General features: G+C 44.7%; 1 protein-coding gene across 1 annotated transcript; it reads right to left on the reverse strand.

The window, feature by feature from the left end:
* On the reverse strand, positions 1-13,034 carry gap43 (growth associated protein 43). Its single transcript, XM_069147563.1, has 3 exons — positions 12,709-13,034; positions 5,085-5,718; positions 1-1,320 (listed from the first exon to the last, which is right to left on the reverse strand). Exons 1-3 carry the CDS (start codon positions 12,736-12,738, stop codon positions 1,241-1,243), a joined length of 744 nt encoding a protein of 247 aa, XP_069003664.1. The 5' UTR covers positions 12,739-13,034; the 3' UTR covers positions 1-1,240.
* Between the last annotated feature and the right edge of the window lie 4,687 nt (positions 13,035-17,721).

Raw genomic sequence — 17,721 nt, forward strand, 5'->3', positions numbered from 1 at the left:
GTAATTGGCACATTTGCTTTATTTTGAAAACAGACATTGAAACCATTTTAATTTTTTCATATTTTTTTCTCACAACTTTGAACTCCTTGATAAGGTTGAAACTGGACATTGCACTCACTGGAACATAGGAAAAGTTTTTTTGTTTTTTTTGTTTGCTCATTTGTTTGATTTTTCTTTTCACCTTTTTTTTTCGTAACATCAGTGCAAGAGTATTTTCCCAATTCATATAAACTGTCATAACAACACCAAAGACATCAAAAAGAAGCCGCCACACCTCTTAAGTTTTTGTGACTGCGAAAAAATTCCTCTCAGAGGGAGAGTTCCCATCATGCATCTGGTTCGATGGTTCATGCTACTGTTCTCACGTTTGGTTGGCAGAACACAAATCGCTATATGTAAGAGCCAGTTACATTAATACTATAGTTGAGTTCTATAGTTTATTATATGATCATGTCATTTAAATGGCAACAGGTCCTTTACTGTGAATGTGAGTAAACAGAGTTTGTAAAAGGGGTGTAAACCAAGCTTGAATGACTCAAGCAGAATAGAGAGAGTAATAGTTGTCCTCCTGATGTTTTTGGATTTTGGATGAAGCAGCCCAACTGGAAATGTCACACATTTAATTATACATTCTGTTATCCATCCGATGTGTCAGTACATTATCTATCTGCTGTGTTCTCAATACACTTGTACCGTGTTGAAAACTATAATTGCATTTTAAAACCGGCTTGTTTTTGTGCGTGCATTTGCAGAACTGATTTGATTTGCAAAATGTGTTGAAAGAAAGTGCATTACAATGCAAATAAAGTTTGGTGCATTGGCAATGCATTATAAATGTGTCACTCTCCAGTTGGGAGAATTCGTTGTTTCATTTCCATGAAATTGTGAAGATGAACCAAAATGAAATCTTCCACCTCAACATCAACATTATTATTACTATTATCATCATCATCATCATCATCATCTTCGTCATCATTAAGGTTACAATCATTTTTTTTTTTTTTATATAAGCATCAACAACATCAACCTCATCAATTCCTCGTAGTGTTAGCTTGAGCCAAAAAACTTCACGCTGGAAACTCCCCCCAACATGAGAAAATCATTGCCACACAAAAAATGACAAACAAATAGAAACAGACTGCCTTCACATTGGGAAGGCAAAGAGCAACCTTTTTAGATTTTTGATTTTGTGTTATTCTTCATACTCTTAATTTTGCTTTCATTAAGTTAGACTTTAGCCTCAGTCGTCCTTGGACTCGGTGGCCTCCGCCGCTGCATCTGCCGGGGCGGCTTCCACTGCTTTAGACTCCTCTGCAGCATCTGGGTTGAAGGAGAATGAGGGGTGGAAGAGGTGGAAGGGTGGAGAGAAGGTGTGGAGGGCGCGGGAGGGGATGATAGTGAGTTGAGTTGTAGTAGTGGTAGTGGTGGTGGTAGTGAAGGTGAGTTGAAAAGAGAGGAAGAGTGAAAATTAGCCCGTGGAAAGATTTTACGTTGCAGGGTCGGAATAATGAAGCTCTGTCTGAGTATCAAAGAGCTGCTGCTTTTGACATTTTCAAATATTTGACCTCAGATGATTCTCTGTATGAAAGAAACACAAGCGTATCACATTTTATACTAAACTGTGCATCATGTGTCATTTTCCTGGAAGAAAAAAATAAAAAATAAACACAAGATGTCAACTCCACTCAAACACATCATTCAGAGGATTCAACTTAATGTCTGAAACCCCGTGTTGGCTGTGTAAATAATGAAAGGAAGAGAGTGCTCCTAATGGACCTATGAGGCATTTGAACTGACATCGAAACCCTTAACAGCAGCGTCTCGGTCTGTCACATCTAATACTGTGTGATGCCCGTAGTGTGCTGCCCTGCAACAACATCAGGTGGCGGTTTACTAAGAGGTAAACACTGAACGGCCCGTGATACATCACAAATGTACTGCTGGTCGGGTTTCTAGGGCGGCATTGCTCCGGTTCTTTATTATTTTCTTGGTATCATTATATTGTTTGCTATTTAGCTGCTGAGAAAATTGTCTTAAAGAAAAAAAAAAAAAACACACACGGGATAAGACTTTAAAAGCACTCCAATAACTTTAGGATCTTTTATTTTATTGTTTCCGACCAAAACCTATTATCTAAGTGCTCTCAGGGCGGTGATGTCACGTCCCGATGATCTCATTCTCTTATAATAGAAAGAGGAGACATCAAAGAATGACATCATTGCCATGGAGACTGAGGTGATGGAGTGCATGCGTGTGCGTGTCTGTGTGTGTCGGAGAGAGAGAGAGAGAGAGAGAGAGAAAAAGGCGGAGAAGTGGGGCGATCGTGTCTGTGTTAGTGCTCGTATTAATGTGCAAGTGAGTGACTCAAGACAGCATGAGTCAGAGCAGATCTTCCAGGTAAGAGGTAATTAGCTTGTTCGGGAGTGTGACAGATTTGAGAATCTCCTCCTCTCCAGCCACTGAACTGTGTGATGCAAATGCAGTTTCACCCGATTTACGAAGCCGAAACCCGTCATTTCTGGTGTTCTGACATCAACGTCACAGCAGCTATCTACACCCGCGGTGGTACTGACCGAGATGACGGTTTAGTCTTAGTGTTGCACTTGTATGTAAAGATTGCAGAGTGGAAAACAAACAAACTGTTTTCTATTTCTATCCAGAGACAATATTAACAATCTGTAGCGTGGCATTTTTACATAAAAATGGACATGTTGCATTCAAGCCCTCGTCAAATGAGTTCAGCACAATGCTGATGGGTAGCGATGACTGTTTTTGTTACACAGCAATGATTGTTTTACCAGACCTGAAGAAGGAGTACCAGTTGTGACTGTAGTTAAAACGATGAGTAAGCTAAAGCAGCTGAGTACGGCCGAAAAACCAAATAAGTGTCCCAGGAAAGTTTCTGGAGTAGATGCTTCTGAAAAATTAAACAACCTCGCAAGAGGGTTTAAGGTAAAACAAAAAACAAAAAAGGGTAGTACAAACATGGATAGGTAAAGCCGTAGCTCTTCCTCAATAAAAGAGGAAAAGGGACTGACGGCTGACACAGAGGTCGTGTTACTGCTACGCTACTGCTACTCTACGCTGTTGGTCAAAAAGAGCTTTGAGCCATAATATGCCTGCAAGTTAAAACAGCACATTACAATTGTTCATATTAACTCTGATCTAACTCTTCCACTTCAGAGGTACAGAGGAGCTTGGACACATTTTTATTATAAGTCATTTTGAGGGCTTGAGTTCACAGGTGTGCCCAAAAAGTCTCCAAATCATCGACAGCTCATAAGCTGCACCTTCGGTACATAGAAGAGCTCCTGTCACTCATGTTCTGAAGTCTCCGCTCTGGCTCCCACCAACATCTCACTACTGCTGAGTAACTATGAAACTCAGTTTCTGACTGTGCAAACTAGAATCAGTTCATTGCCGTTATTTGATTATCTTCTCAATTTGGAGGTTCCCAATGTTTAAGAGATCAAGTGGTAGCCAAAGGGTTTGATAGTTTGTTTTCCTTGTATGCAGCGTCTATTTTTTGTATTCATTGTTTTACCCACCTCGTTTGTTTCAATGATTTTTTTTTACATATCAAATCATGATCAGATGTTCTGTTCTTTTCTCTTTATGTAATAATGAAGCATCAGCTGCCGTTTAATTGAGAGGTGCTACATAAATGACATCTATCGGTGCGAATATGAAGTGCTTTGGCATCATGCTATGACAACTGACTCTAAAGTGAAGCCAGTGATATAGACCATGCCTGGTGGAGAATCTGGATCATACCCAGGCTACGTCATACATTTTTCAGTCCTTGTGCATGTAACTGCTCTGGGCTCGAACAAACCTTAACCAATTCACTTAGTCATGAATATTAATTTGCTCTCTGAGTCACTTCAGTTAGTTAAACAGATTGTGGATACTTAATTAGCACTTCTTTGTCAGGTAGTGTTTGTTTATGACAGACTTCCCTGGTGTGGATCGTGACCAGTAGGGATCATTAATCATTCATTTAAATCGGAGCACCTGTTATACCAGCTCTGTTCCATGCAGGCCAGCTATCCCATTGAGGTGGTAACTATGACAACAGGGAGACAGTGCTGCCTAGGTGACCTAGTTTCTGTGTAGTTCTCCAGTTGGTGTGTGTGTGTGTGTGTGTGTGTGTGTGTGTGTGTGTGTGTGTGTGTGTGTGTGTGGGTTTCCCACCTCACACCCCCACTGAGTTCAGACTGAGCATGCTCCATTAAACTACCTGTCTGACCCAGTCTGAGAGTCCTTGGACTAGAAATATGAGTTCATGTAAAGATGTATGATGTGAGAGTGTGTTGTATCAGTATTAATATAATTTCATGGCCTTCCAGTTTATTCTCAGGTACACATTTCTATCATTGGATGTCACATGGTGGGTTGCTGTAAAATCTACAAGCTGATATCGGAGGTCCAGACACTGAGGAGAGTGTGAAATATTTGGACATACTGTGATCTAATGGGGTTATCCATCACCACCACTATTTGGGTTTCAAATGAATAATAGGCTAATATGCTGTTATGAAATTCATATGAAGCTATCTGAGATGTTCACTAACCTTCATGATTCACAAAATACTCTGCTTTCTCATTAGAAACAACACAACATTACCCCATAACAATAACTCTGATCATTCCCGAGATACCATCATAATCTTGACCAGTGCTAATCATATCCCAGCCTGCATTTCTATCCCAGTGTCTGCCTCATCAGTGTGGAGTTTCCATCTTACAGAGGCTGAGATACAAGACTGTCTAATCTAATATTGAGCTGTGTCTCTGTGTTAACCAGTGAATTGTGGAGCACTGCCAAAGATCTTTAAAACCCAAAGACTCAACAAGCAGTTATTTCCTGCGCTGCCTGCCAAGCAGTACTACGGAAAAGCGTACCTATTCTTCTTTATTCGATTTCTTTTCCTCGTAAGTAATTGCTTCTTGATTGGTGGAACTGTCTGGAATTATTTTTGTCTCTGAACTCAGTGAACTTGTAAAACATATGCACAGCTAAGTGTTTGATTGAGAGATTCTTGAGACCCTGCTTGCGTTTCCCTCTGCTATAATCTGCATACCTTGTTTATCGTTTGTTTGGTTAGGCTCCTCCTTCTCAGCCGTCGGGCTGATAGCAGCAGGCACATCGGCTTGTCTGGCCTCCTCCTTTTTCTCTTCACTCTTCTCCTCCTCCTTCTTCTCCTCAGCTGTGGCTGTGGTGGGACTCTTGGCTGCCGCCACTGGAGCCTCCACCTCTTTGGGCTTCTCCTCAGCTTTCTCCTCTGCCTTAGGCTCCTCTTTCTGGGGTTCAGAGGGTGCTGTGGCGGCCGTCGGAGAGGCAGCAGCTGGGGCTGCCGCTACCGGAGACGTGGCTGCAGCTGCCGGAGAGTTAGCTGGCTTGTCTGCCGCTGGGCTTTTGGCTTCGCTTGTCTCCTCCTCCTTCTTCTTGGCCTCCTCTCCTGAGGCTTCCTCCTGCTTTGCAGGTGCCTCCTCTCCCTCCGCTTTCTTTGCCTCCTCTCCTCCCTCTGTCGCCTCCTCTGCAGCAGCAGGACTGTCTCCCTCCTTCTCTTCCTCTCCATCTTTCATCTTTTTCCGAGTTATGTGTCCACGGAAGCTGGCCTGTATTTTGGTGGCAGCCTTGTGGGCCTTGTCCTCGGGTTTGTTGGTGGTGCCATCCTGTTCAATCTTCTGGTCTGCCTCCTCATTCTTCTCCACCTGGTAGGTAAGAGACAATACAGCAGGTTAACATCGACTGCAAGTAATGGTTTAGGTCCACTGGAAACCAGCCAGGCTTGTACTGGTTGTTTTTTTGCTAAAAACTTGCAAAGTATCCCTCCACTGTGGAGGCGTTGCTTCAGGATGATCATCTCAAGACATCATGCTGGCATTATTTGCCGAAGTTCATTACATGTGTAATGAACTGACAGGTCAGAGGTCAGAAAGAGACGAAGTCTGCAATAGACGGGATTTATTAGTTAACTTATTAACTAATGTATTTATAACTATTACTGGGATATTATAGTGGGAAAAATTAGGTCAGGGTTTCAGGGCATGTATAGAATAGAGTAAAAGTGTAGGACGGGATGAGGAACAGGGTTAGGAATAGGACAATACACAGTGTAATATTGAAAGGGATTCCATGATATTACCTTCGTAAACTGGATCCATAGGTGTCCATCAAATAGTGGGTTGTGCTATGAGGTATATAAATCTAATGAAAAGAAATCAAATCAAATCAACGAATGAATGATGAGCACTGAAAGTGGCAAACAAAATGAATCAGTACATTCAAAATGAATAGGCAAACAAATCATAGGTAAAATATTCACGAATCAAAAGCCTTGAATGTGCACCTTAAATTAATGTGAATAAGCATAATGAAGCAAACACAAACAGCATGCAGGCTGTGCAGCGTCAGTTATTCCAGATGATGATGACGTGAGGAAGCAGCAGATTTCAAATGTTTGTGAGTGTTTTCGTCCTTTCAGGTATCGAAGCTTAGTCAAGAGCTTGACAATAGGATGAATCAACAGCATTTTATTGTTTCGTGTGCTGGAAATGGGAGATTGAGTGCCATTGTGAATGGAAAGAATAACAGATATGTGTAGGTCGATTGTCTCCACATAATGAATGGAATAAAATGACTCGGGGCATTTATTGCGGTTATTCAATCCAGCCATAAGGTTGATATTGTCCTCTTGATAGTGGTGCTGAAATAAATCCAGTGTATAATTAAACTTAAATCCTTTAATGTCGGGTGCATTCTCTCCTGATGCTATCTTCAGAATTATGAGCACCAAAATGCAAGTGTTAAAAACCAAGTGTCTTTCTTCCTTTATTCTCTGGGTACAGTAGCAGATCCACGTCTGGCTGCAAGGAAATGAGCTGCCTGCTTGAATCTCCTCAGCATTCACTGCCATACCCCTCCCAACGATCAAAGGTTACCTTGACAACCAGAGTGCTAACTCATCACGGCCCTGTCTGCTGGTTGGTGCTATGAAAGACTATATGTCACCCTGATTGGCAGTGCACCTGACCCTTCAGGGGAGCTGGCCAATAGGAACTCATAAATCAGGCGGAGCAATCAGCGTGGTTAAAGGAGGGGTTGTGATGCAGCAGCAGGGTGCGGTGGGGGGCTCCAGCGGGGGAGGGGGGGCCAAAAGGGGGTTACATGTAAGCATGTCCATTAATGTTGGCAGTCTGCGTCACCGAGCAGCAGCGCCTTGTTTAGGGTCTGTGAATTTGGGCGGAAATGGTTTTCACAATGCATCCATCTATTTCCTGATTCCTTCTGTCTCTAATTGTGTCTTTACATTGGATATGAGGTTTGACTCGGACAGTTGCCTGTGTGAGGAATCACATCTGTGTGGCATGATTGAAGAGCCAGAGGCCCTAAACCAACATGTCTTCTTCAGGGTCAGTGTGTCAGTGCAATATTGGAGCAGCGAGGCCAAGGTGCAGCTGTGTTGGTGCATTCACCTCCTCCACCTTTATTCCCCTGGGTTGAGGGTGTAAATCCTGCCCCGGGCCCTCCTGCTCTTCTTAATATACCCCACCTTCCTGAAGCAATTTTGCGCAATGTAATATTAAAAGAGAGAAGGGGGGGAAAAAAAGGCAGATAGTAGTGGTTGGGAGAGGGATGGTAGATTCTCAGGAGTTTAACACGGCTTCTTAAATGTCGTAATTTATATCTAAAACCTGAACTCGAGCTGTTTATTTAACAATTGGCCATTAAGTGTGGCAATAAACTTTAGAAAGAGTGCTCCTACTAGAACAGACAGCGTGGAGACAGACAAAGCACCACTGCCACACCCTCTGCTCTTAATAATATGCAGGTCTCCGGTGACTTATTGGGCTTTTATTATGTCTGATCTCATGGGTGCTTACAATTGCCAAAAAATTTGACCGAAGCACTTAACTCTAAATAGAATTACTTACTGGCTGCATTCAGTGAGTCAGACAGACAGAGAGAGAAAGCGATGGATGAGGGTGTTTGGGAATATGGGGGTATGACATCATTATTGGAACAGAGGGGACGTCATTTGGTTTAGAGAATTGGGGTTGTGCATGAGTGGAAATGTAATAAAATACCAATACCAATAGCAGAGTGCCAAATGATCTCATTTCGCATGAGTAGAGGAAGAAACATCACCATCATGGTTCGACCACAACTGTAGAATCATCATTTGAATTATTGATATTTGTCTGTGCATCACCCTTCAAAAGTGCTGTGCTGTGACTTTCTTCCGCTACCGAGCTACTCGGCCTGTCATATCAAACTTATTGTGCTGCAACATACGACGCACCAGGGTGATATTTGGTGGCTACAATATATTAAGATTCCTTCTTACAAACTGAAAAATTGATTCCAAATCCTTTAAGGCTTGCTTCCTGACTTTTAATTGAACCCCGGTCACGTCCGCCCCTGCAGGCACCATCCCGCTCGGTGTCTGTGCCGGCACACATTTTCATTCATAAATACAGCGGCGCATCCCGAAGGTGCAGCACGTTACAAGGTGCACCCCCGTTCAAGCCTTCACACCGACACTGCGTAGCTCTTTAAACTTTTCCTTGATTAATTTGCATTGAGACAACATATTTGCATTCTCGGGTTCATAAAATGACTAACTATAATCAGCCCGCAGTGTTTCCTCTTTGAACACAGTCCCTCTGGTTGCCATAGATACAGTACATTAACCACTGAGAACTGTTCTTTATTATCCCACAAAAAGGTGGAGTGGTAGCAATGTAATAGCGCTATTCATGCAAGATTGTACAACAGGCAATTATGCAATCTCTGTGCAATTATAACAGCTACAGTACGATGTAGCAACATAGCTGCAGGGCACACTGACACTATATGTAGATGACCGGTGATGCTCAGAATCTAAATGCAGCAGCTCACGGGTGATCTAAATACGAGCGTGTCATTCAGCAGAGGGCAAACCTCTCTGTCTGTTCTGTCTGTAAAGGTAATAAATGGCCATATAAGTGCACGATCCGACGTGCAGAAGTGTCTGTCACAGCTTTGTCTATCAGCTGCAGTCCGAGCTCGCTCCCTCAGCCTCTGTCCTTGGGTGGGCACCGGCTGTCGTGAGAACCACACCCCAGAGTCAATGGGTTTAGCGACTTATCCACACACACACGCACACACACACACACACACACACACACACAAATGCTCGCACACACACACACACACACACACACACACACACACACACACACACACACAAAATCACCATCCCCCAATGGTGACACAGAGTAACAATCCGCCACCTTCCCACTGCCTCATTGAGAGTGCCATTAGGGACTTGTTTCAGGGGAGGGCGGGGAGGGTGGGGAAGGTGTAGGAGGAGGGAAATGGAGGAGAGACGGGGGAAGACACAGTGGAGAGGTGAGGTTAATCCTGGCTGAATTGCCACTGAACCACAATTCACGCTAATGCCGTACACAAGACGTCCGTATAATCTCTATTTCTTTTTATTATTATTATTCTGATCCATTCAAGCGGGAGCCTCACCGCTCCGCCCAGCCGAGGATCGGAAGCCTCTAGCAAGAAAGGAGAGAAATATTAACGATAATATTTGCATTTATAATGGTGGAGTTAAAGAGCGTTGCTTTGCAGAAGCCCTTTTATCACACACGCCCAACAGGTACTGCCGCTGAATTGATTTCATCTTAAATCACTTTAAAGTGTCATTATGGAAGATTTGTGTGTATTAAAACAGACATTCGGCTATAAGTAAAAGAATACATAGTGCAGTGGCTAATAAAATGAAAAACTCCGCCAAACATTTGTCATCTTGCCACAGTTCCCAAGCAGGCACAGAGGCAATATTAGCCAAGCTCCTGGTGGCGCACACACACACACACACACACACACACACACACACACACACACACACACACACACGCTTCCTGCAATGACATCTCTTTCCTGAAAACCCCCAGCCTGATTTTAACGACTGTCTGCTTTTCTGCAAGAACCATCCAGACACCAAAGACCGGCTGCTGTCTGCAACTGCTGAATATCTCCTTCTTTCTGCCGTCTTTCACTCAGCGAGCAAACTGCTACCCACTCATTCTCTCTCCCACTCTCTCTCACACACACAGACACAGCAGAGCACCACACCCTTTTAGCTGGCTATCTCCTGCAGATGGGGAGAGGGGGGCTCAGGTGGTGACTGCCACAGCCCCCCGCTCGCCCTCTCCTTCCCTCCCTCCCTCTCTCCCTTTTCTGTCCTTTGACGGCGAATTGATGAGCGATGTTCAACGATGCACTGTTTCTTTTTACGATGGCCCGGGAAAAGATGCTCTGCAGCAACTAATAAGCAGCCATATGCCAGCCTCATTACATCCTCTGGAGCAGCCTTTAATTCAATTACACCGGCTCTCTGCCTGAACAAAGGCGCTGCAATCGCCGCTGATCTCATAGGGGGCTGAGGAGAAAGGATGTGGCGAGATGCTGGAGGAAAGGGGCAAGGGTTGGACATGCTGCTGGTTGGGTGGGTTGATGGAAGCGGGAACTGGGAATTATGGGGCTGTGGCTGACGCTTTGGCTGAAGCCAGGCTGTCAGGAAAAGGACTTTGAGTGCATGAGGAGGAAATATCACCTTTCAGGTAATAGGCTGGGTCGAGAAATTATAGTTTGGCGTAGAAATATTGAGGCTGAAAGTGAAGGCAGAACGAGACAGGGCAGACAAGTAGAGGCTGAAATGAGAAGGAAAGATGGAGTTGGGGAAGATGTGGTGGTGGTGGCGGTGGTGGTGGTGGGAGGGGGGGGGGGGGCGGGGGGTTGATAAGTTGTGCTTAATGAGAGAAACGACAGATTTAGGGAGGTGATGGAGGAAAACTTGAACTTGCAAAGGATCTGGACTTAAGATGGACTTCACAAGGAAGAAGCTCTGTGGCGTTGAATCGCTTCTAAAACTGCTTAAACCTAAAGATGAAGCTAGAGGATGGGGACACGGAGGAGCCTCAAATTAGGAGCTCGTGGCCACTCCCATGTAGTGAAGACGGCACTTAACACTCCACAATGGCGGGACCCACAGCAATGTTGCCACAGTTTAAAGCAGAAAATCATGCTCTTTGCTCATCCATCCACGAAGACCACAGAGTCTGTTTAGATTAATTCATGCACAGAAGCAGGGGCTAGGAGGATAAGAGCTTGTAGGGCCGGGAGGGTATTTTTCCCCTTAGACGCTCGAGGCAGCGACATTGGGAAAAGCCAGTGCCTCACCCACATGGCTGCAGTGTGCAGCGTGCCGGTTTCTTTTCCTTCATGTTTCCTCCCCTTCTTTGATCTTCACCACCTTTCGCGCCCGCTCATCTGCTCCAACCAGCATCCCTCGCTCTGTCGCCGCCACGTTCCCCCCGCCGGTTTCAGCCACCATCCACTCTCTCTTTTACCTTTCTGCTTTGCGGCATGCCTCTCCCTATACCTTCCCCCATACCTTGCTTTGCAGACTCCCCTCCCTGTCTCCATCCTCACTTCACCTCCATTCCAGCGCTCTCCATCCTATTGCCTCTCCCCCCCCCCCACCCCCCACCTCCCATCCCCATCCATCTCCATGTGCACCAGCCATGCTGCACCCTGCCGCTCGTTCTCTCCCTGCCTGCATGGCTTTCAACTGGCAAGCCTCGCTTCCTTTCTCTCTCTCTCTCCTCCCTGCCAGAGCTGATATGACTCATCCAGGCTGACATTTAAGAAGCAATCAAGTGCCATCGGAATCCAGTGTGTCAGGAGTCTGATAAAATCATAATCAGTGTGAGATAGCAAGCAGGAACCCGGCCCTGATCACGTACGGAACCACCACGATGGCTGCTGAAATAAGCGCCACCTTTGCCTTCATGGAGCATCTTTTTATTATTAGTACTCTTTACCAGTGAGACTGGGTTAATATGAACTACCCAATACCACCCTTTCACACCCTTTAAATGAGTGCACACTTCATAGTACCCTCCACAGCATCCACTTATAAAGCTGGAGGGCTATGATAATCCATTTATACTCATTTATTCCCATTGTATCCCCCTGAGGCCACTGACATGGTGCTGTTCACCCAATCCGTACCCCACCCTTTTTTTTTTTTCCATCCTCTCCTCACTGTGGAAATGTACTTTCCTGTGTCACCCATTGCTGCTCAAAATAACACAAATACAAAAGACACTAAGACCCTGCGTTTAAGGCATCAATTAGGAGAACACTTTAGGTTGGTCCAATTAATATGAAGCATCATTAACAATGGGGAGCTCAGTGGAGCTCTCGAAGAATTTAGGGAGCTTTGATGCAGGAGACAATACAGGATCTAGGAAAGTGATTTTCAATAATCTTTCACTTTTTTTTTTTTTTTTTCCAAGTGCTTGATCAATAGCAGGAAATGTCAGGTGCCCAAGATCGAGTTACAGTCTCGTGCCTCCCCGCAAGTACAGTGTGAGGTCTGAGAGGCATTGTGGCAACATCCATTCATGCGGGATAATCACATTAACTAGGCGTGTCTGGGCTCACTGGATAGATTTCTATGGAGACAAGCCAGGCCCGGTGTCAAAAGGAAATCGCACCAACATCTTTTCTAATCTCTCCCCAAACCTTGTAATCTGACCAAACACCAACAGTGACAAACTTCAGAATTGAAATGTATCGTTTTTAGTCAGAAGAAAAGAGCATTAAATGTTGATAGAAAGCAAATCAGAGCAGTTTACCGGTTTGGTTCTTCTTATGCAGCACAGCATAGTTGTAGTTGTAGTATCCTCCCTTTTTCTTCTCTGCTTCTTTCTTCCCTTCTTTCTCCCTTTCACTTCTTCTCTCTCACCCTCTCACTCTCTTTCTCTTTCTCTCTCTCTCGCTCGCTCGCTCCCTCGCTCCCGTGCACACTCTCTCTCTCCTCTCTCTCTCTCTCTCTCTCTCTCTCTGGCTGTATCAACAGCTAAGCCGCCCAGTACATTTACTCATCCCAGTTTGCACACACACGCTCTTCAGTCGGTCTGAGCTGGGTGCAACTCTCTCACTCTCTCTTACTCGCTGCCTGACAATGACTACAAGCCCACCCTTTAAACCCCTCCCTTCCCCTCACTCACTCCCTCCCTCCCTCCATCCCTCTCTCTCTCCTCCTCTCTTCCCTTCACACTATCGTCGTCCTCCTCCTCCTCCTCCTCCTCCTCCTACTTTCGCTCATACTGATGAACCCCCACCACCTCTTTTAGATCAGCACTCCTCTCTTCTACATCTTCTCACCCTCCTCCTCCTCCTCCTCCTCCTCCTCCTCCTCCTCCCTTTCAGCCTGGCTCCAGCTAAAGCGGCGGCCCCACCCTAAAAAGGCTCTCCCTTAATAACTGACTGGATACCTCCAGTACATTTTTTGCCATTAAAGATTTTTTTGTTGTTCTTTATTGGGTTGTATCTCTTTACACCACCACAGCCCAAATGTGTTGTTCCCTCCCCTTCACACGCATTTAAGGAGGTGTCTTCTTTACTTAAAAAAAAAAAATTAAATTAAATTTTTTTAAAAAGTGGCTCCTAAATGGAAGTAGCCTGCACTGATTGTTCCCTCTCAGACTGTGTTATAGACTATCTGGATCTCAGATCTGTGTTATAAGCCTGCGAGCTCTGCGTCCAAATTACCACGGCGACGCCAGAAGCATGTTTCCTGGCACAGCCGGCAGCAGCTCTTGCCAGGAGAGACGTGTGAAAGAGAGCAGTGATGATCGCGAGGCGCATGCACGCACGCACACATACACACTCTTGTGCTTTTAGGACACGTCATCAACCCCCCCACCCCCCACCACCCCCCATACCCAGCGCTCTCTGTTCTCATGGAAACACCAGCAGATAGACTAGAAGAGCAGAGGAGGAGGAGAGAGAGAGATGGACGGAGAGAAAGGAATGAAGGTAGGAGGAAGGCCGGGTGTGGCAGACAGGCGAGGCGAATGGCTTCTGTCCCCCTCCCTCCCCCTCCTCCTTTTTTTTTTTCTCCCTCGGTGTCCACATTTGCACACACACTGGTTTAATGAGCGGGACACTAGGCATGCATTATCCCCATAACGACATGTATAACCATACAGTGAGGCTCGCAGGCGCGTGTTCATGCAAACACCCACACACTGTATTTGTCTTTCATAATATACACACACACACACAGTCACACGCACACACACACAGTGGTGTCAGAAGAGTCCCCACCCCCGCTCTGACACCAGCGAGCACCAGCAGAAGCTACAGACACAATGGGGGATGGAGGGAGGGATAGAGAACGGGGTGATAGACAGAGCGAGGGAGGGATGGATGGATGGATGGAGGGATGGAAGGATGGATGGATGGATGGATGGATGGAGGGAGGGATGGATGGAGGGAAGAAGAGGATGAAAAGACCTGAGGGTCTCTGCTCCGCTATTCTTCTCTCTTACAGGATTATTCCACATCAAGTTAACTGAGGGGAAATCATTAACCTGCCTCCACTGAGTCACAGCCTTTCCCCCCCGGTGGTCCCTGCTGCCACACAGGCAAAAACCTAGCACCATTACCAGGCTGTACTACATCATCACTATGTGTCATCACGGTCTATAAGCGGGCCGTATGACACAGACACTGTAATAATGCACAGTTCTGCTGAGTGTGCATGATCTCTCTCTCTCTCAGCGTTGGCCTGCTTTACTTTCACACACGTATGCACATTCATACTGATCAGCTGCCAGTTCGCTGTCCCCTACTGGACAGTACCGCTGTAATAACGAGCTGATAAGCGCTTTGCTGACAGGACTCTGAAGTTGTCGGCGATGCTGCCTCTCCAATGTGTTGCCACGGAAACTTCCTGAGGGGAAAAACAGGGGGGGGGGGGAATTAAGGGGAAAAGCGTGAACAAATGAGTGAGTACGATTACAGCGGTTTGACAGATGTGAGTATTGTGTTAATCAAATGGTACAGCCTTCATCAATTATCAGATTAGAGTTGACATTATTACTCAATTAAATTAACAGCATTATCTCAAGGAAAGAAAATGGCAACAAGTACTGATGAAAATTTAACAACTTCACTTACATTTTAGCAAAAAAAAATCAACAACGCTGATTTCTGCCTAGAACACGTCAAAAACTGTTGATTTTCTTCATCTATTTTTGTAAAATGAATGTATCTGTACGTCTGACCACAACCGCACTAAAACACTCACTGTTTATCACCTATCTGTACTGAACTATGTTTTATCCAATTTATCAAGAGATATTCATCCAAAGGCATTCACTTAGTTTTAATAAAGGCAATTTGATGAAACGGTTTATAGCGTCAACATTTAAAAATGGCTTTGAATTAAATCCCCAGAGTAGAGGCGCAGCTACAAATCCTTGAAGAGCAAAAACACAATCACACTCTCCTATTACAAATGATGAGGCCTGTCTAAATGAAAAATAAACACTCAAATCCCCACGAGCCAAAGTCAGGCAGGGGCAAGGAGACAGACCGAGAGTGTGTGGTACGCTCTTTGAAAACAATCCAGTTACAACAGCTCGGCCACTGGTCGACCGGAAACTGTAACCCAGACTTAAGAGAGGCCGCTCCTCCTCTGGATGTCTTGGTATGCTAATGTGTGTCCCGGTATTCGACTGTTCCGTCAAGCAGCTGAATCTGCTTGTTGCACTGACCGCACAGATCAATAATGTCACACTGTCCTGCCCCTATGGAGAAGCAGTCAAGAGGGATGTTCTGGCAACACTTTGCTGTAGGTGGCAGCTACTTACTGTAATTACAAAGTCATTGTTTGTGATGAGCGTAGTTTATCATTCAACATGAAGTCTCAAAAATGGGATAACCAGTTTACACTTGACCCCCCCAAGACATCTAATCACCAGTTACATACTGCCAGATTCTTTGCTCTGCGTGTATTTGAGTGTACATTCTTACAAAGCAGTTGCCCTGCTTTCTGTTATAAAACTGTAGCTGCTGCAGAACACCATGGAGAATCTGGGTATGCAGCAGATCACACCTATTTTTATAATGCCATTAATACACTGCAGTTAATCTTTTCTTCTTTTTTTCTGAAAACTAAATTAAGTTCTAGCGCATACAAGGTAAGTTGATTTTGTTTTACCTGTAAAGGGCGGCACGGTGGTGCAGTGGTTAGCACTGTCACCTCACAGCAAAAAAAAAAGGTTCCGGGTTCGAATCCGGTCCTGGGCCTTTCTGTGCGGAGTTTGCATGTTCTCCCTGTGCTTGCGTGGGTTCTCTCCGGGTTCTCCGGCTTCCTCCCATCATCCAAAAACATGCACCTTAGGTCAGGTTACCTGGCGCCGCGCTAGTGGCAGCCTGCTGCAGCAGCTCCCCCCTGAGAGCCCCCCTGCTGTAGCGAAGAAATTTCCTCTCGGGGATTAATAAAGTGTATAAAATCAAAATCAAATCATAGCACACCTTTGATTCCATTCTGTTTGTTGCTTGGTGCATCAACAATGCAGTCTGTCCTTTCACACTGACTGTGACAAAGCTCCTCATTTGCAGTATGAAAGGTCACTGTATCCGTGAAAGACAATAAGACTCACATGCAATCTACCTACTGCAAGTTATACAGGAGTACTTAGGCAAAAGCCAATTATATAAAATTGACCATAACGAATGTAATCAATTCTTTTCCTGTAGGATAGAAACACAAATGTTAAAACTCGGGCCGTACAAATGCACATACACATGGATTACATTACATAATTACAGCATCAAGTTTACGACACCACAAGTTATTTAGTACTATTCTTTAAAAAATGCTCCATAGAGCCTTGGTGCATACTATATTTACTATACGTAATGATATGCGAGTGCCGGCACAAAATAACTGCACGACAGAGAAATTCAGGAAGAAAAAAAAGCCATGTTTGGATTCAGAGTGTAAAAATAAACATTTTGGGGCTGGCAAATATCTGCAGAAAAATCAAATGTGTTCTACACAGATCACAATGTCCTGCAGCTGACATGAAATATTCCCACCGGAGAGTAGCAAACTGCTTCATTACTGCACAGATCAAATGGAAACATAGAGGAGGTATGAACATGCAACACAAAATACTAAGACAGCACTGCAGTGGTAAACAGCCCGCAGGACCGTCTCGTATCTGGTGACTGACATGGCAGCGATGTTGATTACCGAGATCGTAGCTGTATAGAAAGTGACCTTTTTTTGCACTAAACAGTATTATTACCTGCAAAGTGACCTGAGCTCATGTCTTTCTTTTTTTGTTGTTTTACTTCTGCTTGGTGATACATTAAGTGTGGGAAGGGGGAAAAAAATAATCTGTAAATGGAAGCAGCCAACATGCCACACATAAGAAAATGATTCACTGTTGAGCAGATTTTATTGGGCATCATTGGAGAGAGTGCACAACTGACAATCAACGAGGGCAAGATCGGATGAGGCCAAATGTCAAATGGAAGCATTACAGTGAGGCGAAGATGTGTTTGAACTGGCTGGGTCGAACGACGTGAATCCGCTTGTTACATAGCGTCTTCTTTTTCTTCGCATTAAAAATGTCTTCCTGCGTAAATGCTATTTTAAAACATACAGTAGCATCCGCAGCTGCAAATCTGCTGAATTACGCTAATAAAAAAAACACCACCACCACCAACACAGAAAAAAGCCGTTACATTTTCAGATACCCATCTGCTGTTGTCTTAAATGTTCATGTTAGATAGTGCCAACATCAGCAGCAGAGGTTGCCTGAAACATCTGTACAATGTAAGAT

Source organism: Embiotoca jacksoni, unplaced genomic scaffold, assembly GCF_022577435.1.
Source record: "Embiotoca jacksoni isolate LCO1_2020_lvr unplaced genomic scaffold, fEmbJac1.0.p SCAF_14, whole genome shotgun sequence".
Lineage (NCBI taxonomy): Eukaryota > Metazoa > Chordata > Actinopteri > Embiotocidae > Embiotoca > Embiotoca jacksoni.

Bases quoted from the DNA above. Each gene is read 5' to 3' on its own strand.
- gap43 (XM_069147563.1), bottom strand. From the start codon at position 12,738: ATGCTGTGCTGCATAAGAAGAACCAAACCG. The intron at 5,719-12,708 runs GTAAACTGCTCT...CTTACCTACCAG, and splicing joins GCATAAGAAGAACCAAACCG to GTGGAGAAGAATGAGGAGGC. The intron at 1,321-5,084 runs GTATGCAGATTA...CCTTCAACCCAG, and splicing joins CCAAACAAACGATAAACAAG to ATGCTGCAGAGGAGTCTAAA.